Source organism: Spinacia oleracea, chromosome 6, assembly GCF_020520425.1.
Source record: "Spinacia oleracea cultivar Varoflay chromosome 6, BTI_SOV_V1, whole genome shotgun sequence".
NCBI lineage: Eukaryota > Viridiplantae > Streptophyta > Magnoliopsida > Caryophyllales > Amaranthaceae > Spinacia > Spinacia oleracea.
Genome location: NC_079492.1, coordinates 111,897,945 through 111,910,683, shown reverse-complemented (window position 1 = coordinate 111,910,683; position 12,739 = coordinate 111,897,945). Strand labels below are relative to the sequence as shown.

The window sequence follows — 12,739 nt, the reverse complement described above, 5'->3', positions numbered from 1 at the left end:
CAGCGAACATATTGTTGTTTGCTGCAACAGAGCCATCCTATTGCAGCGTACAAAACATAATATTTGGCAAAAATCAAGACCTGTCACAACTTACAAATTGATGTACGCTGCAACAGGGTGAGTCTTTTGTAGCGTACACCAATTTGTACGCTATAACAGGTCTTGATTTTTGCCAAATTTTACACGCTTGTTATATGTACGCTGTAACAAATCACGTTTTGCAGCGAACATTGTACGCTGCAATAAGTTTAGACTTGTTGCAGGCCCTCCAGGTGCAGCATACGATGTACGCTGCAACAAGGGTCTAAAAGCCCGCTGCAATAGGGGTTTTTTCTACTAGTGTTTACAATTATACCTTGTGAAATTCAATGATGACTCATGAAACTAATGCAATAAGATTGACAAGATAACCATGTTTTTCTCCTTAACAAACTATGATATAATACATATACATCAACGTTTCTGTCACTATGGGAAGAAAAGAACTCGGAACAAGTCATATACGAAGTAGCAAACACATTACTATCAGCTCCCCCAGAATAAGCAAACACATTCATAATAACTTGCAGAATGCTATGCAACATTCAGCTGACTGGCAACCAGCAAAAGAAGATTATGATTCCAGCAACCAACATGAAACATATGATTCCAGATCTTCAATACCAGAAGTAATTCAACCATGGAAACAACGTAATCTGACTACAAACAGATTATAAATCTTGATACTATTCCATTCAACAGTTGTATAGAAATTCTTCAGCTTCTTGGTGTGAAAAGGTTGAAAAAGACTAAAGGGCAAACTTTGCCATTCAGTTAAAGTGATGAACAAAAAGGAGGGCTTCCAGATTTAGATGCGCAATATACATATCGCTCTTACATTGTAAAGCTTTGCTACTTGCTGAACAAAAGTGATTACTGTGATTTAGATGAACAAAAGTGATTACTGTGATTTAGATGAACAAAAGTGATTACTGTGATTTAGATGAACAAAAGTGATGAACAAAAGCCATTCGATAAAATCTCAGAAAGATTACTGTGATACAAATTGCTCTCTCATATAGTACTGTACTGTCCGAGAACTTAAGTCCCTTTAAGTTAGAATTCCTCACTGGGTTGAAATCAAAACTAGTCTATCACCAACTTGTAAAACCCAATTTCACAGACTCCTAATCTATTCCAGTTAGAATTAGGAAATACTGTCTTGCTACGAGCCTTTTAGACAGAATTAGGAAATATCCTGTATTCTTATTGACTAATGGAGGCACCAAGGCATACTATGATGTTTGACGAAACTCGTTAGAAGAAGCCATTAAGCAGTGTTTAGAAGGGAGTTTACAAGGCATTTTTTCTGAGGTTAAGCGAGGCATATGTAAGTGCACTAAAGGGTTGCTAACATCAGTCAATTTAGGGATCAATGACAATTTTTGCATAAAGTGATCAAAACAAGAAAAGCTTAAACATTCTGCTACAAAATGACATGGATAAGATTGATGCCAGAATACTGTATTTGAGGGCAAGATACATACTCTTGATTGTAATCAGAAATGGTTCTCTAGTTGATGACAAGTTGACAACATTGTAACACTCTGCTGCAAAATGACATGGATACAAGTGCAAATTAAAGAACGAATTGAACAATAGCCAAAAAAAAATCCAAAAAATAAAAATAAATTGAACAAACCCTAATCTGAAAATGAAAATCAAGAGGTAGGAAGATAATTACTTGTTGTGGCGAGGAGAGTGACGGCTGAGCAACCACCGGAACCAGGACGCGACGGGGGGACGCTAAACCCCCGGCCGACCAAGCAGATCGAGTTTTCAGCGACTGAAAAGTCGTGGTTCAGCCACCGGCGAGGACAGCGACGCGACGGGGGAGATGAGGCGAGACCAGACACCCACCGGCGAGGACAACGACGTAGGGCCGAGCAAAGGCTGAGTTCGACGGCGATGCAGAGCCGAGCAAGGGGCTGAGTGGGATGGCGAAAAGATTCCACAATGCCTGGAGAGTTGGAGTTGAGCGCGGGGAAATGAACTTCTAAAATTTTGAGATATTAGAATTAAGTATTCACGAAATAATATTATTGCAGCAACCTATTTTGAAACACGGACCTGTTGCAGGGTACAATAGCATGTACGCTGCGACAGTGTCTGGATATTACTACGGGCTTTAATTTTGTACGTTGTAATAAACAATTTCGCAGCGAACAATAAAAATGTACGTTGTGATAATCCTTTACAGGATTTGACCCGCGTTGACCGACTGGTTGTTGTAGAGTATTAATATATGTATGCTGCAACAGGAGGCTGCAACAGGGGTTTTTTCTACTAGTGGTTGAACTTAAACCTCACATGAACTAGGAAAGAAATTGTTACGTCAAATCTCTGACAGATTAGTGTGCACGTTTGCTTGTTCTCGTAGCAACTTTTTAGTCAAGGGAACCCAACATGATTTGGGTCTCTTTTTGTTAGTAGTAGCTGTTAAGAATATAATTAACATAACTACTACTACCAATATACTATATGCATTCATATAAATTATATTCAATATTTTTATGAAGCATACAAAATAATAATTCTTAGGCAAAAAAAAGATAAGCAGATTATAACGTTGCCTAAAAATAAAAAAACTCCAAGTTGCTTCGGTGTATATATGCAAGTTCGATATATAAGTTCTTTAAAGAATATTTTATTAAACTTATAATTCCCGAATGTAAAACGAGTTAGAAATTTTGAAAATCTTCCCACTAATTGTTTTTTGGTAAAATCGAAAATCGATTAAAAAAGATTCAAAATACGTTTGAACAACTTCTATAAAAATCTTGTGAGGAACTTGATTCAAATAAATAGTGTATGCATAAACAAAGATCTAAAACAAAGGGACGCTTACCTCAAAAGCAAAGATAAAAATCCTTTTTATTGCAGCCATCATTTCTTCCTTGGAAATGAGTTATAGTGAGTTCCTTTCTTGTTCTAAAGTTTCATCGTAGATTATTAGAAATAACGAATGTGAACTTTCTCGTTGCCTCCACTGAAGTTCCTTCGCGTTTCCATTATATGACTTTCCTTTTCTTCTGTGAATCTGTGGAACTTTCATTTTAAATTTCAGGAACTTGTTCCTTGTGTGTTCGTTCCTTTGATGGGAGAACAGAAACTTGTTCCTTCATTTTGGGTCATTATAATGCGAGAGATATATTCCGTGTAAAACAAACCCAAGGGAACCACTTTGTGCATCTTAATGTTAGTAGGTTAGTCAAAAGAGATAATACAATAAAGCATAACAATGGAGTAAACATAAAGTTCCTCAAAAAATATTATCTCATATGAAAAGGAATTTCTTCTTTGTTCCTTTAAGTTAAGATCAATTTAAAAGAAGCGTGAACTTGTGCCAAATGTTGGATTGTTCGTCTTTTATAGGCAAAACCCAAGTTACTGGGAGTTTATTGGAGAATAAGATAAACGTGGTCAGCAGACGAGTTCCTCCGACATGAGTTCATTTGGCACGAGTTCCTCAGACATGAGTTCCTCTAACACGAGCTCCACTTATACGAGTTCCTCAGGCACGAGTTACTCGGACACGAGTTCCTCTTGCACGAGTTCCTCAAACACGAGATACTCAGGCACGAGTTCCTCAAACACGAGTTCTTCAAACATGAGTTCCTCGGGTACGAGTTCCTCAAACATAAGTTCCTCGGGTACGAGTTCCTCAGACACAAGTTCCTCATGAACGAGTTCCTCATGCACGAGTTCCTCATGCACGAGTTCCTCAGGCACGAGTTCGTCAAACATGAGTACCTTTGATCAATGGAACTTATCATGATATATTTCATAAATATTAAATTCCAAAGAAAAACCTACAACACAGATATGGTTAGACTTCACAGAATGTAAAGAGAAACAGGTTTATCATGATATTAAAATTATTCAACATTAATTAGCACAAACAAAAGGATCGATGGAACAACCTTACTCATTTTTCTCATGATTGAGTTCCTTTTAGATTTCATAGGAACTTCCACTTATGTAGTCCATGTGAGTTGATTCACAGTATACATTCTTCTTATATGGACTTTTATTGAGAGGAACTCGTATATGTTTCTAAACATACACCTGGACAACTATCACGTGACTTCAACTTTCATTTGCCTTCACTCAAACAGTCTGCAAAATCAATTATAACTTGATCCTTGGAACCCAACATGATTTAGGTTCCTTCTTGTTAGTAATACCAGACAAAAATAGGATTCACAAAAAATACTACTACTAAGATCCAACATGCATTCATATAAAGATATTCAATAAACTCATGATGCATGGTAAAACCGTTCTTTGTCAAAGAAATGATATAACACTAAATTATGTTTCCCAAAGAATAAAGTTTCCTTCGGAGGGAAACCAAGTTCCAAAAGTGGAAATATGCATTGTTCCTTATGACTTGTTCCTTGAACCATTCCTAGTATACCGGTTATTTAATATTTTAATACAATTTAGAAATCTGATATTTTATTTCTAGAAAATAGATTTAAGGTTATCCAAAAATTGTTATAAAAACATCAAAGCAATTGAAACAATTTTACTAGGAATGATAGAAGGAACAACTAGGAATGATACAAGGAACAAGTTCCAAGTGCTTGCAAACGAAGATGTCAAGAAGAGAAACTTACATCAAAATAGTCGTTGATAATCCTTGAGTGATTTTTAATATACAGTAAAAAGTCAGCTTCGTTTTTTCTTCTCTTGTTCCTGAACAAAGGTTGAGTTCCTTTTTTCAAGTTTCTTGTAATTTCCATCTCTGCCGGGAACTTGGTCAACAAGGTTTCCTGCTTGGTACTGATTTCCGGCTCTGATACCAACTATTATTCATATGGAACACTACAAGAGGGGGGAGGTGAGTTGTAGTATGGAAATTTCCAGCCAAATTTTGCAGAATTATAAAGAAACTTAAAGCAAGTAGAAAAACAATGCAAGATAGATTTTACGAGGAAACTTTCTAGGCCCAACTAGAAAGAAAACCTCGACCCACTAATGATCTCAACTCAAACTCTTTTCACCATAGGCAACAACTCTGTTACAAACCTATTAGGAACTCGGGCATTACTTGAGTTCCTCTACTAACTCAAGTTCCCAATAGTTGTTCCCTCAAACAACTACGCTCTCACTAACTTCCCTAGAAGTCTCTCTTGACTATTTGTCTTCACTCAAAGCCTCTATGTTTCTCTCTTATAGACTTCACTCAAAGCCTACCCAATTACAATAGGAAGTCACTCAAGTTCCTACCCGTACACATTAGGAACTCACTCAAATTCCTGCCCAAAACTTGATACTAAGAATTCACTCAAACCCTTGACCAATTCCCCATTACAAAAGCTCACTCAACCCTTTGCCAACTCTCAAAATATAGATTATTGATAATTGATTATTATCCCTCTAGTAAGTATCACGTGAAAGAACAGTGAGGAACAAGGCACTCATCAGAACTTGGAACTAATAGATTGACTCAAGAACGTGGAAAACAAAACATATTTCTTTTAGAGAAGTTTTCCTCTTAAACCAGACCTACTGGAATGACGGATAGAGTCTGACCGATTGAAATGAATGACAAGATACACTTTTATAGTGTTGGAACTCCTAGCCGCTTCCCCCTTAATCTCCTCAATTACCTGCCATGTTTCCATGATTCTAGGCATGTTCCCATGACCTATTCAGTTGATGAGAACGTGGGGATGAAGCAGTCAAAGTCTCACATCATGTTTGTAGTAAAGCAGTTAGAGTAAAAATAGGAAACAAAAAGAAAATAAACACTTGGACAAAAAGATCAAAATATAATCCAAGAGATATTTTTCCAAAACTCACTTTTGTATTTATTTTCATATGCAAAAATATTTTACTGAAAACGTCTTTATAAAGGTTACATAAATGCATGAGTTCCCATTCGTACAGGAACTCGCGTATACAAGTTCCAATACTAACAAAAATTCATAATACATGTTATAAAGTTAGACTGTTTATTTTCCAAAAACGCAAGATAAAATAAATAAACGAAATATATAATTTAAATCAGAATATTAAGTTAAAGTTGATTTTATTAAAAACTTATCTTTTATTAATACTAAATCTTATCCTAAATTAACTAGTGCGTATTATCTAAAACTCTTAGCCAAGTAGAGATTTATTAAGAAACAAAATTCTAAATAAATCCCTACAGATTATGATAATAATATGAAATAGATTCACTGTCTCTTTGATGCTTTTGACTCTAAGTTGTATGAGTTCCTTTTGATACCTTGTTCCATTACCTTTCACGTTTCAACATACATACATGAATCCTAGAAAGTAATATCTTATTTCATGTCATCGTATTCCATGCTGCTCCGCAATTTGGTTGTTCCTTAGGAACTAGGCAGTGTTCCCTTCTGGAACTTTCCTGCCTACATGTTCCATGTGCTCCGCACGTTGGTTGTTCCTCAGGAACTCGACAATGTTCTCTTCAGAAAATTTCCTGCCTTCATGTTCCATGCTGCTCCGCATATTGGTTGTTCCTAGGGAACTCAACAATGTTCCTTTTAGGAAAATTCTTTTGCTCCAGCTTGTCTGGAGTCCCTCCTTAGCTATGTTCCTCAGGAACTCAACAGTGTTTCCTTCAGGAACTTTTATGTGCTCCAGCTTTTCTGGAGTTCCTCCTTAGGAACCGTTGTGCAGTTCCAACTTTGGGTTTTATGCTTCTTTGTCATAAGTTTCTCACAATCAACAATTTCTAGTAATCTCTACTACTGATTACTTGGGCAAAACTATATATCAATGATCCTTGCACACATATAACTTGAAAACCACATTAGTCGATTACTTTAGTTTGTCATCATCAAAACCATATTAGATCAACAATTTCCCCCTTTTTGGTGATGACAAACCAAGGCAAATTAATAATAAAAACTAACATGAACTTAGTAGCAAAATCACTATTTAGTAGAGAATAAAACATAAATAAATAATAATCATCTTATAAAAGTAGGAAATAAGTATCTTTGCCTTTTCTCATCCCCCTATGACATCATCAAAAAGTGCATTTCGTTTCAAGGGTTTATAAATAGTCTTCCGTAATTGTTGTGACACCACACCACCAAGAACATTTAGTAAATGGTCAAACATGACGTAAAAGAAAAGATTAATTTGCTCAAACGTTAATCTAGTATGATTAGTCATTCTCACGCATACGTTAATAAATCAGTCAAAGAAGATAAATTGTAGTTGTCAATAAGTATAATCTCATTTTCATCAAAGTGCAACACAGTAAATTAAAGTCAAATGTCCAATGAGTTCCAAAAGAAATAGATAATTAAAGGAAATTTATGAAGTAATTTTTTTTTTTTTGGCAAATAAAAAATTTATTAACCAAAAGGAAAGAGCAACAACTCAAAGTTTACAAGCACCAAAACAAAGGTACACTAGTTCCCCAACAGGAACAAACAAAACCACCTAAACTAGAACCTGACAGCAACAGGCCTAATACAGCAACAAAACAATGTCTGAATCTCTACATCTGCAGGCAACCTTAAAAACAATTTCTTTAACAATTTGCTCAGCTGATTGTATATGACCAGCAAAGACTCTTTGATTCCTTTGAATCCACAGGCTATAAACTGCTTCAGCAAAACCAGCAAGGAGAAGTTTGCTCACAGCAGTACATTTCTTACTCATTCTCATAGCAAATTGGAGCTCCTGATCAAAAGCTTGGCTACTCCTATTGATATTCAGAATCTGCAGGAATTTCTGCCAAACTTGTCTAGCATAAGAACACTGAAAGAACATATGCTGCACTGATTCTGGATCAACACCACATAAACTGCAAACACCATCAGTAACTATACCCCACTGCATGAGTCTGTCTTTGGTAGGAAGCCTCCCATGCACAGCAAGCCACAAAATGAAAAGACTTTTAGGACTAGCAAAGTTATTACATACCACTCTCCTCCACTGAACTTTAGGAAACTGACCCAACAAACACAGGTACATCTTCCTGATAGAGTAACCACCAGTAGCAAAGAAAAGTTGCTTGCACATAGGATCCCTATCCAGCAAATCTCTACACCCCCAAATCTTCTTAAGAACCCAGGAAGCAGAACCTGGCAGAGCCATGGTGAACAAATCCTTGCCCTTGATATAGTATGCATTGACCCATTTAACCCATAGAGCACCAGGTTTGAAAGCCAAAGCCCACAAAAGCTTCAGAATAGCAGCTTTGTTCCAAAGATAGAAATTTTTCACATTTTGCCCACCAGCAACTCTAGGTTTACACACAGAATCCCAAGCAATGGGAGCTTTCCTAGAGGTTTTGGTGTCACCAGTCCACAAATACACTAGTAGAAAAAACCCTTATTGCAGCGGGCTTTTAGACCCCTGTTGCAGCGTACATCGTATGCTGCAACTGGGGGGCCTGCAACAAGTCTGAACTTGTTGCAGCGTACAATGTTCGCTGCTAAAAGGGGTTTTTTGCAGCGTACATATGTATGTACGCTGCAACAAGTGCCAAAAAATTGGCAAAAATTTGGACTTGTTGCAGCGTACATATATATGTACGCTGCAAAAGACTCAACTTTTTGCAGCGTACATTTATTTGTACGCTGCAACAAGTCTGAAATTTTGCGAAATTTTTTTCCCTTGTTGCAGCGTACAATATATATGTACGCTGCTACAAAGCACTTTTGGCGGGAAAATTCTAATTTTCTTTAGGGATACCTAGAGTGCCTTGCACCAAATATAGAAACCTGTCAAAACAATAATAGAATAACGCAACCTATATAACAAATATAAAAACAACAACTGGAGTTTTGTATACTATATATCCCAAAACCAAAGTGCTTATATTACATTTAAATATATGTTCCAATTTCAACATAAACATACATTTTAATATAAAATTTATTCTATAACAACTAAACCAACTCGATCAAGCACGCTAAAGCCAATAATAAATACTTGCTGGTAAAAAACTTAGCCCATTGCTCACGAACCACATCAAATTCCTCGCATAAGGCGCAATCCTCGGAGTGTAGACCTTTACAAAAACAGAAATTTAAATTAAACATTAGATTAAATACAAATTAAATATCACATTTTAACATTCAAGAAACTAATGACAATGTCCTAATAGTCTAAAATGAGTCCTTAGGTTCTTTAGTTCAAAGTTGGGAGCGAAAATGTCATTTTAGCCTAAATATGACCTATAACGACCCAATGATCCTATAGGTGCATAAATAGATTGGAACGAGTCTTAGATCGTTAAAATTATGCATATTAAACATGTAATAAGTTTTAAATGAGTCCTTAGGTTCTTTATTTTAAAGTTGGGAGCGAAAATGCCTTATTTTAGCCTAGATATGACCTATAACGATCAAACAAGCATTAAATGGGTATAAGTAGATTAGAATAAGTCCTAGAAACTCAAAACTAAGCTTATTAATCATATAATAATTTAAAAATGAGTCCTTAGGTTCTTAAGTTCAAAGTTGGGAGCGAAAATGTCATTTTAGCCTAAATATGACCTAAAACGACACAATGAGCCTTAAATGTGCATAAATGGATTGGAATGAGTCCTAGAAAGTTAAAAATAAGCATATAAAACATTTAGTAAGTTTAAAATGAGTCCTTAGGTTCTTTGGTTCATAGTTGGGAGCGAAAATGTCATTTTAGCCTAAATATGTCCTATAACGACCAAACAAGCCTTAAATGTGTATAAGTAGTTAGAATAAGTCTTAGAAACTTAAAACTAAGCATATTAAACAAGTAATAAGTTTAAAATAAGTCCTTAGGTTCTTTATTTTAAAGTTGGGATCGAAAATGCCTTATTTTATCCTTAATATGACCTATAACGATCAAACAAGCATTAAATGGGTATAAGTAGATTAGAATAAGTATTAGAAACTTAAAACTAAGCATATTTATCATATAATAAGTTTAAAATGAGTCATTAGGTTCTTAAGTTCAAAGTTGGGAACGAAAATGTCATTTTAGCCTAAATATGACCCATAACGACACAATGAGCCTTAAATGTGCATAAATGGATTGGAATGAGTCCTAGAAAGTTAAAAATAAGCATATAAAACATTTAGTAAGTTTAAAAGGAGTCCTTAGGTTCTTTGGTTCATAGTTGGGAGCGAAAATGTCATTTTAGCCTAAATATGTCCTATAACGACCAAACAAGCCTTAAATGTGTATAAGTAGTTAGATTAAGTCTTAGAAACTTAAAACTAAGCATATTAATCATGTAATAAGTTTAAAATAAGTCCTTAGGTTCTTTATTTTAAAGTTGGGATCGAAAATGCCTTATTTTATCCTAAATATGACCTATAACGATAAAACAAGCATTAAATGTGCATAAATAGATTAGAATAAGTCTTAGAAACTTAAAACTAAGCATATTTATCATATAATAAGTTTAAAATGAGTCATTAGGTTCTTAAGTTCAAAGTTGGGAGCGAAAATGTCATTTTAGCCTAAATATGACCTATAACGACACAATGAGCCTTAAATGTGCATAAATGGATTGGAATGAGTCCTAGAAAGTTAAAAATAATCATATGAATCATGTAATAAGTTTGAAATTAGTTTTTAAGTTCATTAGATCAAAGTTGGGAGCGAAAATGTCATTTTAGCCTAAATATGACCTATAACGGCCAAAGAAGTCATGAATGTGCATAAATAGATTGGATTAAGTCTTGTAAAGTTAAAACTAATCATATAAAACATTTAATATGTTTAAAATGAGTCCTAAGGTTCTTTATTTCATATTTGGGAGCAAAAAAGCCTCATTTTAGCCTAATATGACCTATAACGACCAAACAAGCCTTAAATTTGCATAAGTAGATTGGAATGAGTGTTAGAAAGTTAAAACTATTCATATTAAACATGTAATAAGTATAAAATGAGTCCTTAGGTTCTTTAGTTCAAAGTTGGGAGGGAAAATGCTTCATTTTAGCCTTAATATGACCTATAACGACCCAATAAGCCTTAAATGTGAATAAATAGATTGAAATGAGTCTTAGAAAGTTAAAACTAAGCATATTAATCATGTAAAGGGTTTAAAATGAGTCTTTAGGTTCTTTAGTTCAAGGTTAGGAGCGAAAATGTCTCATTTTAGCTTAAATATGACCTATAACGACCAAACAAGTCTCAAATGTGCATAATAGATAGGATTGAGTCTTGAAAAGTTAAAAATAATCATATGAATCATGTAATAAGTTTGAAATTAGTTTTTAAGTTCGTTAGATCAAAGTTGGGAGCGAAAATGTCATTTTAGCCTAAATATGACCTATAACGGCCAAAGAAGTCATGAATGTGCATAAATAGATTGGATTAAGTCTTGTAAAGTTAAAACTAATCATATAAAACATTTAATATGTTTAAAATGAGTCCTAAGGTTCTTTATTTCATATTTGGGAGCAAAAAAGCCTCATTTTAGCCTAATATGACCTATAACGACCAAACAAGCCTTAAATTTGCATAAGTAGATTGGAATGAGTGTTAGAAAGTTAAAACTATTCATATTAAACATGTAATAAGTGTAATACTCTGAGAAAATATGTAGCTTTTCCTATTTGGTTTATTGTTCACAAATCAGGATCTTTGGACAACAACAAATGCTTATTAATCCAAGAAGCTTTTCCTATTTGGTTAAAACCCACACATTATTCACAATCTTCAACTTTTGTGATAATCATAAATCATAATGGACAAGCACTGTAGAATAGAGGTAGTCTAGATGCCTGAAAAACCTATAGCCTGGATATCGAACCTCCTAGTTAGATGAAAGCTCATACCTGACCAGATGCGGCCAATCCATCAGTTAAAAGAGAGACAGCCAACCACACTTGCATACAGATTTGATGAGCAGCCATAGCTAGAGGACCTTGACGAGCAGCCATCGAGGTCCCAATCGTCATAGTTATCAAAACAGCCACAGTTCTTCCAATCAGAAATCCACCTGGAAAAAAGGTAAACATAAGGAAACAGACGGCAATCCAAACATGTACGAGTAACACTTTAAGTAGGTACAAACAATGGCCACTTAAGCAGACTAATTTAAGAAGTTTGTAATGGTGATTATTAAGTAGAAGGTTATTAAAATCAATGTTTTGGATAAAGAATCAAAAACAGAAAATAACCATAAACATTTCTCTGACACTCACCAGATTTTAAATAGACCCCAAACTTCAAATCTCCAAATTTTGGAGGTAATAATATTACTCTCTTGCTAAGAAACCAAATCATCAAGAAGCTACCTATGTATCTGGAGCACAAACAAGCAGCATGATTACCAATATAGTTAAAAGAAAGCCGACTAACAGACTTCAGGAAGAAAGTGCATACTGAGACACAACAGTGGCAGTGGCTGCTCCAGTGACACCCATCTGAAAATAATTTATGAAAAGCGGGAACAGAAAAACAGCTGCAAGATTGGCAACACCTGCATGCAGATCATCAATGTACAGACATAAAAAGTCAAAAAGTCAATATCTACACCTGCATTGGCCGTATCTGATCCCACAATACAATTCAGTGAAGATTTACCAGTAGGACTATTAGAAAGAGCTAGCTGGCTAATCTGAGAAGTAGCAGACTCCAGAGATTGCTTTAAATTTGGATCTTTAACATCTGTCTCCTCCATATCCTCATCAGCTGAATATTTTGAGTTCTTAGCTCTATGAACGACAGCCTACCAAAGCCGAATTAACTAATCAATCTTCTG

At 35.0% G+C, this 12,739-nt stretch overlaps 2 protein-coding genes across 2 annotated transcripts; both read right to left on the bottom strand.

Annotated features, from left to right (window-relative positions):
* Window positions 1-7,497: 7,497 nt before the first annotated feature.
* Window positions 7,498-8,130, bottom strand: LOC130463486 (uncharacterized). The gene has a single exon (XM_056832626.1). The coding sequence runs from the start codon at window positions 8,128-8,130 to the stop codon at window positions 7,498-7,500; it is 633 nt and encodes a 210-aa protein (XP_056688604.1).
* A 3,987-nt stretch (window positions 8,131-12,117) lies between these two features.
* On the bottom strand, window positions 12,118-12,739 carry LOC130463485 (protein DETOXIFICATION 45, chloroplastic-like). The gene is made up of 3 exons (XM_056832625.1): window positions 12,562-12,739; window positions 12,361-12,457; window positions 12,118-12,280 (listed from the first exon to the last, which is right to left on the bottom strand). The coding sequence occupies exons 1-3, from the start codon at window positions 12,656-12,658 to the stop codon at window positions 12,118-12,120; spliced, it is 357 nt and encodes a 118-aa protein (XP_056688603.1). The 5' UTR covers window positions 12,659-12,739.